General features: G+C 40.1%; 1 protein-coding gene across 1 annotated transcript in view; it reads left to right on the top strand.

Moving 5' to 3' along the window:
- The first annotated feature begins 798 nt into the window (after positions 1–798).
- NEBL (nebulette) overlaps positions 799–17,542 on the top strand; it is a 261,626-nt gene continuing 244,882 nt past the window's right edge. The window contains exons 1-2 of the mRNA XM_065627754.1: positions 799–1,047; positions 2,006–2,100. Of these exons, the coding sequence (XP_065483826.1) occupies positions 979–1,047; positions 2,006–2,100 (164 nt within the window). The 5' untranslated portion in view covers positions 799–978. The remainder of the gene's footprint in view (positions 1,048–2,005; positions 2,101–17,542) is intronic.

The following is a 17,542-nucleotide window of genomic DNA, read 5'->3' on the forward strand; positions in this document are numbered from 1 at the left end:
GACTGGCTGTACCGTTCCCACAGCACTAACGAGCAAGTAACGAATGGCAAAAGGCTGATTTGAGAAGCCGAATTTACCGTTCCGGCTGAGCTTTGTGCCCCGCGGGACGGCTGGTGTGCCCCGGGGAGGCGCAGCCTCGGAAAGGCAGCCATACCGAGCAGAAAACGAATCGGGATACACAGCGAGAGGAACGCACAGACGCTCCTCACCCCGCTATCGGGCCCCGCGGGGCTGCGTGTCACATCGCCGTGAGGCTCAGGCCCCGCACGGTCGGGCCCCCCCGCCGGCTCCGCACAGCGCTGCCGCCCCGCCCCGCACGGCAGGTGTCCGCCGGCGCTGGGCCAGGCCTCGGGCCTAACTTGGGAGAGCGGCCGAGCTGCCCCGCGGCTCCCTCGGTCTCCCTCTTCCTCCCGCCGGGGCGAGCGGCCGGTGCCGCCTCAGCGGGCGTCGGGCAGGTGCGCCCGGGCGGCCGCAGACCGGCGTCCTCCCGCCGCCCCGCGCCTCAGGGCGGCGGCGCGGAGCCCGCCATCTCCCCCCGCCTCGGGGCGGCGGCGCGGGGCTCGTCCTCCTCTTCCTCCCTCCCTTCGCTGCGGGCCGGGCTGTGCCGCGCCGGTGGGCTTGGCTTGCAGCTGCAGCGCGGGGCTCGGCGTGAGTCACCCCGCCCGCGGCGCGGGGAGCCGAGCGCGCAGGCACACGGAGGAGGAGGCGGGGGCGGCGAGCAGGCGGGGGCGACAGGCAGCGGCTCCCCGGCCGCCCACTCACACATGCTGCCGAGCCGCAGTCAGCTGGAGCGCCGCTTCCTCCCCAGCCGCCGCCGATGACCTCCTCGCCCGCCGGCAGCCGCTGAGGACCCCCGGCGTCCCCGCCCGGGCAGGGGATGGTAGATCGGTCGGCCGGAGCCCTGTCCAGCCCAGCTCGCCGCACAGCAGCTTCGGCCGCCGCCGCCCGCGGGAGCTGCCGCCCGAGAGGAGCCGCAAAATGAACCCCCAGTGCGCCCGCTGTGGCAAAGTGGTCTATCCCACCGAGAAAGTCAACTGCCTGGACAAGGTGCTGCGGCGCGGGCGGGCGGGGACGGCGCCTCCCGGGCGTGCCCGCCCGGCGCCCCGCTCCCCTCGGCTCCGGCGGGGCGGGCAGGGCCGGGCCGGGCCGCCGGGGGAGCGGGTTGAGCCGGCAGGTGGCAAATGCAGCGCCTCAGGGGTGCCGCTGCGCCGGCATCCGCGCCGCCACCGCCGGGCGACAAGCGCCGTGTCACCGCGCTGGCGCAGGGCCGGGGTGAGCGGGGGCCGCGGCGGGCCGGGTAGCCCCTGCGGTGCCCGAACGGGGAGTGACGGCGCCTGGGCATGAAGTTGCAGGCGACCCCCACCCGGCTGTAGTTGTCGGTGCCTCCCAGAGCTGGGGCGGCTTCGGCTGCCCCTTAAGCCACGGCCGCCTCGGCGGGACTGTGGCCGCGGCACCGCGGCGGCGGCGACAGCCCCGTCCCTCGGGGGCGTCCCTGGGTGATGCCGGGTATCGCCGAACGCGGTCGCTGCGTAAATAACAGCGCTGAGGCCGTGACAGATGCGCCAAATTACCGTCCTCAGAAAGGCAAGGCGGTAGGAGCCACCGGCGGAAAATACTGTATTATGTGCTAAATTTAGTGTCTGCTCAGCGTACCAGAAAGCCAGCCGTCACATTAGTTAGTGATTTTATTCGCGTAGTATTGCGTTCTAGCAAGCGGTGTCGTTTTCTTCTTTAACGAGGCAAAATGTCAAACTCCTGCTTCGGTTATCTTTAAAATAATCCTGCAGAGGTCTTGGCATTCACCTTAGCAGAGAATTTACATTTCTGAGAGTGTTTCAGAAGCAGCTTTGGTTTCACGTGAAAGTAATTATTTTGATTTGGTTTGCAGAGGTCTATAATGTGTGGCCAAAATATTGATGTGTAGCTGTTTCTACACTTACTGTACCCTAACACAGCTTTCAGAACATCAGTACTGTAAGTAATTCTTCTTTACGTTTCTTTACAGTACTGGCATAAAGCATGTTTCCACTGTGAAGTTTGCAAAATGGCTCTGAACATGAATAACTACAAAGGATATGAAAAGAAACCTTATTGCAATGCGTAAGTATTGTAAATGTCAAGTCTTGCAGAAATGCACATGAAAAGAAAACTTGGCCATGAATATTGTCAAATAGGTATTGTTGTTCTGTGAAAACTTAATCTAGAGATGTAGCAGTGCAGTCTAGAGCAGTTTAGTATCTTTTCAGATGGCATTTTCTACTTGCATTGAAGAGATAGAAGACAAAAATATTTGATTATGATGTGTTTAGGCAGTGTTTTAATATCAGATCTCGGGATACAGGTCCTTTCCTCCCAGCAACTGTCGGATCTGGTCCTGACTCCTATTACATTTGTTATTGGTCTGCTGGATTACAGTTTCCATTATGCAGTTCTCTGTCCAGGGTTATGGACCTGATCAGCATTTTGTAGTAAGAAAACAAACAAAGTGCTCCTCGGTTGTGTAATTTACCAGAGACAATATCCTGTTAGAGAGCATGACAACCTGTTTTTGAAACTGTTATATTGTTCCTATATCTCAGATTACTAAACTAGATATTTTTAGAAATCACTGCTTCAGGTGCTTCATGCTATTTTGTATTTTGATTCTCTCTTTGATAAAGAAAATAGATGAATTTTGGTTGTAGAGTATAATCATCTTGTATTCCACTTTTAGATTTTGTGTGGATATGAGGACTGCTTTGATATTTGGCTTGCAAATACTGCAGAAGAGCATTTTGATAATGTGTAGAAAAAAGTTGCTTAGTGTTCTTTGTACCCTGCTTTTCAGATTTGCTAAGTGCATTTCAGTATATTTTAATCTTTAGAAACAGTTATAATATGCTTTGTTGAAGGTTATCTCTAAAGAATTTGGAATCAAATTTGATCTTATGTGATATTCATATTTTGTTATTAATTTCACCTTCACCTTTACGTCCTTAAAACATATGTTTTAAGAGAGAATTTTGAAACTATAGGCATGTTGTAATTTTTTTTCAGAAATATTTTCCTGTACACAAAATACTTGTTTCGTGTTGGGGTAGACAGTCTATGGCTGGCCTTCACAGAACAGTTCAACAGCATATGCTCATTTCTTCTAGGCTAAAACTGAAGCCAGCCAGCGCCTGTCTAAAATACGAGTTTTTTTTTTTTTTTTTATAAAAACGGCTGTGCTGCCAAAACTTGAAACACCTGTTTCAATGTGCACAGTTGTACTTAGATTGCTTTAGGAACATATGGAGTTACGCACATACATTTCTAGCTTTCCTTGAAGTGCCCTGCAGTGTATGGAGGTGACATTAGACCTCTTGTAAGAAAGTGTGGTCGGTTGCCAGTCTTGCGTGCTGTAGAGAAAGCTCTATAGGAAGGGGGATTCGTGCTTCAACAGGTGGCAAACAAGTTGGGACTAACCTAAAGGTTACTGGCCCTGGATGGGACTCTGCTTTTGTTACTGTTGGAGCTGAAGTACAGGCTTACATCATTTACAGTGATTAAAACTCTGATAATACTTTGGTGCCTTTTACCTAAATTTTTGTGGTTAAATTTCAGTGATGATACTTCGGTTGCGTGCTCTTTCCTAGGTAATCAGACACTTGTACTTAATAATGCTGTTTGTTTACAAAGTCTCCTCTATGCTGTACGTTGGTGTTTTCATGCTGTGCATATTTAACTTCCATTGTAGGAGAGTTTTTTATCTATGTAGTTAAGTTATGTGGTATGTCCTTCTGTTTATAGATAAGGGGGAATAAGGATGATGGATATGTTATGTACTGTTCAGGTGCTATTCTTCCTAGTGGTTGCTTTAATGAGCTTCGTAATAGCGATCCTTGAAAAATGATGTCTATATTTGACATGTCCCTCAAACCTGATGTATGAAACAGGAGGAAACAATGTAAAACCATGAAAGAGTGGGTTTTTTCTATTAAAGAAGAGAGAAAATTTGATACGTATTATCACTGATGTATATTTTATTCTTAAATTTTGGTCAAGGTAATTTAAAAAAAAAAATTTAAAAAATTTATTTTTTTTTAAATAGAGATACTTTAAATAATGTAAAAAAATTTAAGTGCTTTATGGATCCACTAAGGGAAGACCAAGGTGTGTTTTGTGGTTTCAACAAACTTTAATATACTTCAAAGGAGGGTTATTTATGTAAAACTGTGTTTTGAAAATACAGTTGATTTAAATGATCATATTTTGACACAGTACTCTTGCATCTCAAAGGTTACTTATTTGCAAAGCAGACACCACTATAGTATTTCAAATTATAATGTGTCTTATCCAGTGTTTACTAGTAAAAGGCAAATCCATTTTGATGTTAAATACTTCTTGATCATAAAATCTGCAAAGAAAAGAATGCAAATTTACTCATACGAACACCTAAAAGCACTTGACAAAGAGCAATTACTGTTAGACTGTTTATTGAGGCCATCCATCAATGAGAGTGTAATTTGTAGATAAGAGTGAAGAAGTGTGCACTAATTTGAACAGGAGAGCAATACCATGAAGCTGTTTAATAGGTTTGGAAGCTATAGGTAGCTTTTTGTAAGGGCAAGTGGAAAAACACATAACTTCAATAATTTCTGTATCTATTTGTTAGTTCACAGGTTAGATAATACACTCGAGTATATTTTGACCTTTGAACTTAACATATTCCACTCTTTTTTTCAGGTGCTGAAATTAATATTTTTTTCTGCATTACTGGCAAAGATCAGAAGTTACTTTTAACTGTAGGACATGATTGTGCTTCCGTTAATATAAGAAAAATATATTGACTTGTCAATGTCGAAACTATACTTTTGGTGTAAGAGAGTGAAGTCAGATGGATTAACAGGAGCTAGCGAATCAAGAAGGAATATATTGCGAAATATTCCAATTCAGTGTCCATTGGAAAAGAGCAAAACTATTTGTAAGTGCAGGATTCTGCTTTTTTTCAAGGCAAGTTTTTTGTTGAGCATCTTGTCACATTTCCAGTTAAATGGTTTTATATGTTCCTTGTGATAAGGATACATTGATAGCAAAAGTCATGACTGGGCTGCTGGTGTAGTAGAACTGGTGAAGAAGCTGAGTTGCCCAGTATTGCACTTCTGATCCTGCTTTTGTAAGTTGTAGATTTATGAAAGATTTTGTAACTAGGTTGTAAGGGAAAAACTTTGTCTACGTGTGCTTGTTTATAGTATGACTTTGAGAAAAATGATCTTTGTATCGCAGAGTTTCCATGAAGTTCCTTGATCTGTCTCCTTTAAACATACTGGTTCTCTTGTAGATAAAACATTATACAATCTTTCTCTCTTTTTTATGATTTCCATAATTTGCAAGCTGTTTGAATTAGGATAGTATCTCTCGGCTTGTTTGTGTGGTACCTAGAATATAATGCTTTTATCTCAGCTGGGACCTCTGAGTAGTACAGTACTGTCATGGTTTATGGTATTGTGTTTCTCGCTTTACTTGCGTTCACATTTGATCTGAAAGGCCTCACATAGAGCATTTTTGAAGCTTTTAGGTGCTTAGCATGTGGATGCTGCTAGGTTTGCCTTACAACTTTAGTCTTGCCTTTTACTTCCTGTGTGACTTTAGATATACCATGTTGCCAGAGAGCTGCCTGATTTATTAAATAATGTTGATGAGACTAAGGGCTTAGACTTATAGTCAGGTTTTGCAATTCAGCTGGGTGCTATGCATTGCCTGATGCAGCCGAATGAGCCATGCTTTGTCCTAATGTGCATATAGGTCGTAAAAGAAGGGTTCAGACAATTAAAATGGCTTGTGCAATCCAATGATTGGTTAAATCAAGGTGGCTTTAATGCAAATCCGAAGCCCTATCTCACTTTGATATTTGCAGGTAGAGTATTAAATATTTGTTTAATAGAGATGGAAATGATAAGAAGAAAAGTTGTTGTTATTATTATTTGCAAACTCAGAGCTGATTCTTCTCAGCTGCAAATAACCCAGATGATGCAAGGAAATGAAAGGCATTTTGGCAACTAACCATCTGTGTACTAGTTCTCAAGCTTGTTAAATGATTGAATCATGTAGGATGATTATATGGTAACTTATTCTTACGAATATTCATATAAATACTTTTCTGACGGATTCACTAGACCAAAACACAAGACTACTTTCTATGCAAAATGTAGAAGCTGAAATGCGTATTTTTGGAATGTTCTCTCTGCGATAGCTATACCTGCCGAGGCAAACAGGCTTCCTGCATGTGTGAACATGTCCAACAGAGATGTATTTTTTAATTTCTGCAAAACCTAATAGCTTAAGCTTCTGCAGACCTGATATACCCTCTTGCCAAAGGCAAACAACCTCACTAATGGAAGAAATCCTTCTGAAATACTTAGTATCTAAAATTGTGCTAATCGCCTGCACACAGGGTAGCTTCATTCAAGTTTTTATTTATGACAGTCACCATATGGAATGATTACATAACTTTGAAATTTAAATCTACTGTCATCAGTCTTAGCATGGATTACTGACTTGAAGAAAAGCTTGTAACTTTTTTTTTCCTAGACAATTTCTTTTTAACTCATACCAATAGGAAATAGATATGGAAATATATTTTAAGTATTGTGATGTTGCTGGAAGAATTGTACTACAGTTTCAATTTTCAAGTGCAGTCAAACTTTACATTTTAAAATATTATAGGGGAGGGATGAAAAATGTCAAAATTGTTTTATACTGGCTTGGAAATGGTAAGAGCATGGTACAAATTTATGAACTGTCAGATGGGCTGGAAAGTGGAGGCAGTTGCTGGTAATCAGTGGATGAATATGGCCATTAAATGGAATCCATTGTCCTGAAAGGTGAATTTGTGTATAGAAGTTCGGTATTAGTTGTGAAACATGAGTGAGTTTTCTTTCTGCCAGTCAGAAAACATCTAGAGGGTGACTGGAAGTGTGATCACATTATTGTTACTAAAAATAGCTAGCATTATCTTATTTTTCAGTATTTATTTCAGCAGGTGATTATTTCTTAATTTAAATATGGCGGGAGGAAAGCAAATGAGTAGGTAAGGAGCAGGAAGAATAATCCTGAAATGTGATAGAGCCACTTTTAAGAGTTGCAGTAAAGAGAGCGCACAGAGTAAACAGATTTTTTTTTTTTTTTTCCTAATTCTCCATCTTCAGCTGTTACTGAATAACACCTGATTTGTGTAAATGGATAAAACTGAGTTTGGGTTGAGGAGGAAGATTGTTTTCTGCCATGGTTAACCTTACAGCCTTTTTTTTTTTTTTTTCCTTTTCTTCTGGTTTAGGGCTGTTTCTGATGATTAGATTTGTTCAAAAGTAAGTTATTATATAGACCAGCCCTGAATGGTAATTCTTAAATAAACAACACAGAAACTCCCATGCAAACCTTCCTAGAAGGCAAGGACTTGCACTTTATCACTTTATTTACTTTGTGTATTGAAGGCTTTCGTCTTAGGATGTAGTATAAAATGGGTAATGCAAATAACAGAACCACTAGAAAAACAGCCGGTAAGAGTCTCAAGTTAGAACCAAACATGCCTATGTCATTTAAGTCCATTATTTCTTGTTCAGCATCCTATAAGTATGGACTTGAACATTTGCAAACAGCTATCATATCTCAGCCATTTTTTCTTTAAATGAAACAGCTGTTTCCTCTTAGATTGTATTTTCTGGTAATTCTTGTTTCTCTACTTTCAGTTATCTCCAAATGGTCCATATATATATGTTTTCTTTGAATTGCAGTGCCCAGTGGCACATTACCAGAGCAGGTAGAATAGCAAATGTGCCTATGCAACTCATATATAATTTTTCTCCTAAGTCCCAACACAGTCTTTGCCATTTTTTTTTTGTTGTAAAACCCGAACTATTGTTAAGTCATATTGAGATGATTGTGGGCAGAATTGCAACCTCAGCAGTTGTTATTTTTCATTATCTGAGCAGTTAATTGTTCTTGGCTAAGCAGAGAATCTTCTGCTTGCTTCTCATTGAACTAAATCACCATTTTTTCCCCAGGCTGTTTCTCCAATTTGTCAAGTTCATTTTATATTCTAATTTTGTTCTCTAATGTGCTTACAGCCCCTCCTATCAACCTATCAACCCTCCCACCAGAGAGCCTGTAAGCACATTGCAAATTACATAAGTGTAATCTTAATTTCATCAGCTGGGTCTCTAGCTGAAGGCCTGGAAGGGTGCTGGGTGCAGGATGTACCTCTGTGGTCTGATGCAGCTTTCCCTTCTGTAGTGAGCAGTGAGGAATGGGTGAGGTACTTTTATCTTCCCTACTTATTCATGGAGTGCTAGATCAAGCGCCAAGTTCTGTGTAAGAAAGAAAATAGAATTGTGAAAGAGTGTAGTCATTATGGATATTTATGCAATCTCTGTTTAAATATGAGGCACAGCTACAAGTACTCTTGCAGAGGGAACATACATTTCTGCTGCTTGGTGCTGTGATAACTTCCTTGATTAGTTGAGTATTGAGTCCAAATTAGTGTTGGTGGTATCCACTAATGAAAAGGAAAGTAGGGCAAGAAACTGAGCCTGTTTGCTAGAACAATTGAAGGAGTTTCTTCGGCAAAATGTATTTGAGGCTCTGAAAGGTGTTTGCATATCTTTAAACTCTTTGAATGAGGCACATGAGACCATTTTGTCAGAGTTGCTGAATACTGTGTGTGAGGTGGATGGTGGTTAGTTGCAAAGGAATTACTAATCATAACTGACACTCGGATCTTGGGAAGAGTTGGGCTGTGTTTTGATTGCTGTGGCTGTTTCTGAGTGGTGGGATGCAAAAACATTTCTCAGGTTCCATTTCAACATGTTCAGTTGGCTGTGTCCTCATTTCATGTTTGATCAAGACCTGCAGATGACACCATACATGCACGTGCTGGTGGGGGCGCAGAGAGAGGACCCAGTGTGGTCCAACAGGTTCCTTGGTTTGCATTGTTGTGGGCTGTGGGGAGCACCATGCAGTGCTGGAGCTCAGCTGCAGCCAGCCTGCTTCCCTGCTGGGGTAGGTGGAGCAGGAACACTGCCACAAGGGACAGGAGTCGTTACCTTTTATTGTCTTAGACCAAGTGAATCCTCAGTCTGCGCTGAGCCAGTACTGTCATGTCTAGTACCTGATGTGAGTATAAGGTCTGTGTTTGAAATTCACATGTTTTACTATTCTGCCTGTTGGTGTAATTGCTCCAAAGGGACAATTACAATTTAGTATTACTTAAGATGTTGCTGGGGCAAATAAATAGAAAATGTGCAAATGAATATTATATATTTTGTTTTTATTTTTATGCAAGACTGCAATAAACATGGCATTCAGAGCTATTTGCAAGAAGTGCTTATAGAATTCATTGCTGTGTGAAGTCCTGATTTGTTGCCAGTTTATGTCTTGGCTCAAGTAAATACGTGTTTTTAATTTGTATGGTCATTGGTTATCATAGACTGCAGATAATTTTTCCAAAGAAGAACATGTGCATCTCCTCAGCACCTGTAGTCATAGAATACATTGAACATATATTCTTAGGGAACTGTAGTTACTGAGACACAATTTCAGTAAGTGGGATTTTCTTTGCTTGCTAGTATCTTAGCCACTGTTGATGCTCAACATAATCTTGATTTTTCTTAACAGCTGTTACTTCCTGTACTCATTTCTAAAGACTGAAGTTTGTTTCATTATATTTACTAAAATATTTAGGCAACAGAACAAGAACAATAGATGAATTTTTTTTTATTCCAAATCATTTACTTGCTTGCATTGCATAGTTTGAGTTTTGGAAGAGGTAATAACCACTTGTAGCAAGCCTTTGTAGTCTTGATGGTATGTTTTGTTAATAGCTTTGTGATTTAACTGTCTGGGGTTTTAAATGTTCTAAGCCATATAATTTCCTATCATATTTGCTGAAGAACTTAAAAAAGAAAAGTATTTTCCCTTGGCTGAATTTTAAGTTCTGTGTAGCTCTGTTAATGTTGTTGATGGTTGCAACTAAACCTGCTCTCCTGATGTACTCCATATACTTTATAAAGCTTGAAGAAAAATAAATGTATGTTCCAATCTTTCATGTCAGTTTGAATTTTCAGTTGGTGATGTCAATAGAGAATAATGACATCATGCCAGTCAGCTCAGTATCAAGAAGCTTTTTTTACTTTTTACGTATCATGTTGGTGGAAGCTTACTGTCATTATCCAGACAATGCGCAATCTTGGCTGAGTGGTTAGTTAATGTTATTTTCATGATTTTGAACATTGTGGAGTGCTTACAGAAACCTTGCTAAATTTAGAGATTGTAGAAGTTACACTGAGGGCAGAGTTTGGCTGTGCGATGTTGAGCTTCCTTGAAAAGGAGACAGTAGGCAGGACTCAAAAGGGGAAAGTTTGTTATAAGAAGAGGTGGGTAAAGTACTTGTGGCTGAAGTACTTGTTGAATAACTGTTTTGCTTGAATATAAACATGAACCAGTTCATGCTGCCCCTCGTTGTGTCATCTCACAGCAACTTTTTGAAAAACCCCAAAACTGCAGTTAATTCTCCTTCTTGATTAGAAAATCAGTCCATTTCTTCGGATGTTGGAATTGATGTTGCATCAGGGTTGGCCAAGCTATTTTTCTTTGCCTTCTATTTGTGTTGTCTACGTAAATTTTATTTGTAGCTGGAGGAAAAGTCTGGATGATGAGCAGTGCAGAATTTTTGTCTCTCGTATCTCCTCGTCCACCTGTCTCTTCTGCTCCCCTCCTCCTGTGCTTGGTTGTGGTGGAACTGTGTGATGTTGGCTGATCCCATAACATCTTATATGAGGAGGGCACAAAAAATGTGTGATCAGTGTCACACTTGAGAGAAGACCACAGCAGCTTAGTTTTAGAAATGAAAAACTAATTGTAATTTGGCCAGTAATCGTTTAAGCATATGTTGCAAAGGCTTTTCTGGGAAGTGCATAGTTACTCTTGAAAGAGGATTTCTTAAAATGTAGAACTGTATGGAAATCGTGTAAATTTCCTCCTTGCTTCACAATTTCAAAAATTCACACTATTTTTCTTTTCTTTTTTTTTTTTTTCCCCTCCCCTTTAGGAGAGCAAATGTTTGGAGGTAGTCCATCATGTTCTGCCTCTCTAAATGACAGCATTTTCACACAGGTCTATTGATGTAATGCCAGTTTAACAAATTTAAAAACAAATTTGTGCTGAATTTTAATTTAGTCATACCTAGTTTTTTTTTTTTTTTTAACTTGGCAAACTAAATAATAATAAACTAAATAAATTTTGTTTTATTTTGTTCCAGTTTTACTCTGGAAGAATTTAATACTTGTAATGCAATTCCTTCTAACATCAGAAAATTATAAATAAAAATACTTAGGGAAAGATTTTTTAAAAAATGCTGATTTTAGACAAGTGGCTAAGCTTGTGGAGGGGAGAAGTGGCAAGATGAAATAAATAAATAAATAAAAAACCATGGACTGTTTCTGCTGAATGGTGTGGAGTGGCAAACATTGGATGTAGTAGGGTGTTCACATGTTGCATGGCATTGGTTGTGTGTGTCTGTGAATGCAAGAGGGAAAAAATTTCTGACTGGATTTGCCAGGTCACACAGAAGGAAAAAGGGCCAGTATGAGGATTTCTAGCAACAGAAGTGCTCCATAGGTGATTGACCAGGAGACTGTTACCTCTGGTACAACTGGCAGAATGCTTGGGATGTTGCTGTAAGGGAGGTTGCAGTTCATGTTTTAAAGAACCTGCCTGAAAATACATACGTAGAATTTATTTTTTTTTTTTAACTACTGTTTGTGTTTGATACAGAGATTCTAGTGCCTTTATTGATGTTAGTATTTGCTGGGTAGTAGAGAAGTGATATTGATGAGGGTGAATAAAGAGAAGGAATGCCTACTGGAAGAATTTTATTCAAAAAATAGTTGGTGAATGGCTCATCATGTAGGTGTGTTTCATATACATTTTGCTTTAACAGAGGAAGGTCTGAGAGTTTTATTTTGAAATAGTTGATAGGAATGTATTAGGCTATCAGAAAACAGAGATGAAGTTTGTTACAAGTTTGTTACACAGTAGTATAACTTATTGAAACACTATGGTGTTAGCACAAAATTGTTAGGAGGAATGGGGAAAGGGCAAAACCAGGCTGGTGGAAAAATATCAAAACATATATTTAGAAGAACAATATCCCCTGAAATATGTGAAAGAAATTGACACCTCTAGTAAACAAGACTTTTATGGGAAACAAGAGTGATGATGTGTCTCTTTGTACAAGGGAAAAAAAACGGAGTATGCATGCATGCAGACAAAGCAAGGATAGATGGAAAAGAGAAATAATTAATTTATAAAAATGTTTGAGCTTTTCAATTTACCAATAACAAACTAAATTTCTGAAAAGGTTGCACTTTTGAGTCTTTGATTAGGAAAGGGGTACGGTCATGGTGAGTGATCAGCTGGGATATGTCTTGAGCTTTTGGCTTATTTTGATCTGAAGATCAAAAGTGAGATAAAACACAGTCATTCTCAGATAACTCACTATTTAAACTGAGATGTGGTTTGTATTATAGTTGTGTCAGAAATGTTGGAAATCCATATTAACAAGAGTGGAACAAGCTGGAAGAATAAAAAGAGCAAGTAGCTGAACTTTGGTTGAGTTAATGGTCAGTTTGCTCCAGCTCATGCTTCTCCATGCAGCCAGGTTATTCATTTAGTAATTCCTCCTTGTGCTGAAGACCTCCTTTCAGGATGACTGCTGTCTTTGTGGAGGAGAGATTCAAAAAAGTAACGTTCAATTTCTTGTGCTGATTAAATGCTTAACTTTCACGACCGTGCTACTGCTGTTTCAAGGCTCATTTGGGTCAGCAGCAGGAGTCTCTCTTACTGCCCAAAAGGCACTTTCAGATTATGTCACCTGTGCAGAATAATACTGTATGTGGAATATATTAACAAAAGGAAAATTTAAGCTTGTCAAACTGGATATAGATGCAAAGGAGACTGCAATGTACTTTTAGAAGTTGAAGGAAATAGGGTAAAAATGGTTATTTTTCTCTAATTACTTATTTCACCCAGCTGAAAATGGCAGCTCCCCTTTTTCATAGTTTGCTCCATTCTGTCACTTTTGCTGTGCCGGAGATGTAGGCTCTGGTGGACTTAGCTCAGGGAGCAAACAGGCTCATTTGTTGCCTTCTGCCATGTTTTTTGTGCATTGGCAAAGCCACCTGGCTGTTTGGTGTCAGCTGTGCTCGCCTCAGTTGTGACAGTAACTGAGCACCCGATGTGCTGTGACCGCTGCCTGCGGTGTGGGAGACAGGCGTGTCTCCCTTGTATTTTCCACCTGCACTGGTTGTATACATCTTGGGTGTCATATGTAAATGTTTCAGAGTCTCTTTTTGATCTGTATCTTCAAAAAGACTGCTACAATAAGGCACTACTTCGCAACTGAGCTAGCATATGAATGTGTGTGGTTAATAGTAATTATACATCTTCTACGGAAGAAATCAGAAGTGAACATTCAGGAACAGACTTATAACGGATCTTTGAAGTTGATAGTATAGCAGATTAACAGTTCATAGTAATAATTAATACTACTTAATTTTATACCTGTTCCAATTTTTTTTCAGTGGAACAATTTCATAGAATAGAAACAGAATTGTTTCGGTTGGAAGAGACACTGAAGATCATAGAGTCCAACCATAACCTAACTCTAGCACTAAACCACGTCCCTGAGAACCTCATCTAAATGCCTTTTAAACACCTAGATCTAACTTATTTTGAATTGGATTTATTACCTTCTGCAGTCTGTGTTTCCTGTATGATTGCTCTGGAAGGTTTTGGCTGAAGGTCTAAAACTGGCAGGGTATCTGCTGAAGTTTTTGTTATTGCAATGAAGTTACAGGATAAAACTTTGGAACTTGTTGTCTTCTGTAATCACATGTATTGGTGCTTTGTTGTTTTTCACAGTGAAAGGACCTGTTATGGTTTTGTACATTTTCTTTTGTGACATAACTGCTTAGTAACTGTGAGCAAATTAAAGTCAAGATAAAAATGATTTCTCTATTTTTCCGCACAGCTGTATGCATGCCTACTTTAACCCGAACAATTTTTTTTAAAATTCTAGGCTTGAAAAAATATATCTATAAGTGCTAAACAAAAATATAATAATGGTCTTGTTTTGCCATCCTTATTTTAGTGAAAAAGTATACTGAGCGGTAAAATATATAATTATTTGAAAAATGTGCATTCTGGAAAGAACTATGTTGGTCATTACAGTACATACATTGCTTGCAATTTTTATTTTGGGCAATTATGTTCAGTTAGACAATGTAATAGTAAATTATTGTCTTCCAGATTTTTTTCTGTCGCAGTGTAACTTTTGAGAATGCTTATGTTAATTTTAAAAAGTTCTCTTTCAAAAGTGAAATAAGGGAAAAGAAATAATCTGCACTTTCTTTGAAGAAATAAACAGCACTGTAAGCCTTCATGGCACCATTTTCATATCTACTATAAAGCAACTATACGAAAAAGTAATCTGTTCTGGTCATAATAAGTTAAGGAGTAGACAAGAACTGGGAAAGCATCAGCATTCAGAGCTCTACAAATAGTCAAGCAACTACCAGTTTCCCCAAAGAAGTGATGGGATTATTTTTGAATAGAGGAGGCTTAATCACACCTTTAGTATGTGGAAGACACTGGATGTGAAACCAGTGGGTAACATTAGGAATAGACATCTGAGCTGGAAAGATTTTCCATATGCCACAGGCATACTAAGGCTATACTAACTAGACCTTCATAAACAATTCTGTTGATGCACAGAAATTCATCTCAGCTATGTTAGTCTTGCAATTATAGATGGGTGAAAATCAGAAAATGCCGTTCCTGTAAAAAATCAGACCTTAAGACAGGAATGCACTGAATACACGAAAGGAGAAGATCCTGCAGAGTCAGAATGTCATTTGTACCAGCATTTTTAAAGTGAAACTCTTGAAGAGCACTATCGTCAGTTGTTTCATTTGTTTGTGGAATGGCTATTATTGGCATAGTTGAATACCTTTTATCCAGGAGATGTTAGTTATATGAAGCTGATGGGCCAATATATTCTAAAACAGTACATGTCTCTGATGAGGGGCTGGAATTCTTCATGTCCTCGAGTATCGTTTTGAGGACTGACGGGTAAAAGTGAGGACAGTTGGCTGAAAAAGCCTTGCCATAAGTGTAGAGTATTAAAGGAGGATCAACAGAACTAAATACTGAAATATACCTTGTGAGCTGTAGGATGGTGGCAGTTTTCTTCAGACACTGCTTTGAAGAGGATCTTTTAAAAGTTAAAGGTGCTTTTTAGATATAGTTGCAAATAGTCATCTCAGAACTGTTGCTTGTATCTCCTAAGCTTCTCCCATCGCAGAAGAACAGTAGTGTAGATGGTGTCTCTGAAAAGCAATTGAAAAAAATAATTGAAGTAGACCACTACCTATTCCATGTTCTGTTTTCTCAATTGAAGGAATTAAGAAATGCAGCCTTTTGGACTTCCTTGCATGTTCAATTTGTCACCCTTTCCCCAGCAGGGAATCATGAGAGACGCGCCCAGTAGAATATCCTGTTATGGTTTGATTTCATTCTTGCTGTAAGCAGAAAAGCTTTTATTTGCCTTACAAGAAGATGCATATATTAAGATAGTGGAAAATGTGATGAACTTATATTTTGACTGACGTAAAATATTAAGACTTGTGACCATTTCTGTAAGAAATGCAATATGTAAAGCAGTGGGGAAATAACTACTTAATGCACGGTACCACTAGCATAGGGCAGTGGTATATTAAAGTACAGCCTGGCTGGAAGAGGAGTGGGGAGGTACAGAAATGTGACATTCCAGGAAGGCTGGGGTATGGACCAAGCTGTCATTGCAGGAGAATTCAGAATGGAAAGGGTGCTGCACTTATTATATGTTCTTTAAATGTATGAAACAGGCAGAAGAACTTAAAAATCATGAGTGAATAAAGCTGGCAAGTTTCCCCTTCTGCTTCATCCACGCAGGTTGTTAAATGATTCTCCTTGCCCTGGTAGCGGAGAGCCTGCCAGGAGTGCATTAAGCATCGTGATTAATGTCTGTCACATGTTTATGCTCTCATCTTCTCCCCAGCAGGTGCTGTGTATGTGCAATGCGGGTGGTTTTTTGTAGGTTTAAAGAAAACAAGACTGTTTGTGAAGAAGCATGTATGTGTAAAAGGAGACAATGACAAAGAAATGGCATGCGTGCTTGGGGCAGAAAGGGCTTGTGGTGGTCCTGAGTTCCTGGAAACTGGGCTGAACAAGGAACAAATTGCCTCCAGGAAGGTTCTGTCTCCATTGCAGATGATTTCTGCGCTCTTGTGAGCCAGAAGTAGTAAAATCACAGTCTTCCTCACTTAAATTTGGGTTGTCTTTTAAAATATTTAGTCGCATTCAGCATGCGGTCAGGTAACTTGAACTTTGAAACTCTGTAGGAAGGCAGCACTGACAGTGGCAGAAAGGTTTCATGTGCCTATGACAACCTCTTTTCCTTAGAGAGTATTCTGGTCTACTCTGTATGAGCTGGAGTTTCCTCACGTTGCCTGATAAGCCCACTGAATATCTGAGCGCAGGAATGATGGAGACGTGTGCCAAGTGCAGCCAGTTCTAACAAAGGTGCTTATAGTTAAGTGTATTTACAACTGGAAAAAAGACTGGTTTATATTGTAAGGGCAGCAAAAAAAATAACCACTGTATTACAGTATTCTTCTTTCACACTGTATATGTGAGTGTGATTTTTTCCTTAGCATTTTTAATAACTAATAATACATTATTTGAAGTAGTATCAATTTTTTTATAGTTTGAATACCATTAAGTGGAAGAATGAAATGCATATGATGAATAATGACACTCATTTGAAGAAGGTTATAGCTATTTTATCTGATAAATGTACTGGGATTGTTAGATCTTTGCATGGTTCATCCCATGGTGGAAATGCCTACAACTGATATACACAGATTACATTTTCTATATATTTAAACTGTTTCAAAACTACGACAGTGAACAGACCTTTTTCCTTTAATATGAAAACATTCAACTTTCTTTGGCTATTAAAAGTGAGGTTGTATTTGAGTATCGTTACCTTGGAATTTTAATCTCATTTACACAAGGTCTTGGTTACAGTTGCTTAGTAACATGCTGCGGAAACAGATTTGTTGATTTATGATAATGTATCTACAATATTCTTGTAATTAAAGATGTTGTAAGGAAAGCAAGTACACAATGTGGGTGTGTATTGCACTTGAGTGTTTCTAATAATCTCCATCTTCACAGTGTATCTTACAGTGAGTGTCTTTGTACGGATTGATGTTTTATGTAATTCACCTGACCTCTGCCCCACATTGTTGTATGTAGTTTGGTAGTAGTTTTGGATAATGCTGATTTGCAATTTGTAGTTCAGTCTGAAATCCTGAGGTTTAGCAATTTACTTCCATGGGACTGCAATTGCAACGTGGCAGTTATTTCATAAGAGTTGCACTGGTATCAGAAATATATCAAGAACAAACTGTAAGAGAGAGAG

Source organism: Caloenas nicobarica, chromosome 2 (assembly GCF_036013445.1).
Source record: "Caloenas nicobarica isolate bCalNic1 chromosome 2, bCalNic1.hap1, whole genome shotgun sequence".
NCBI lineage: Eukaryota > Metazoa > Chordata > Aves > Columbiformes > Columbidae > Caloenas > Caloenas nicobarica.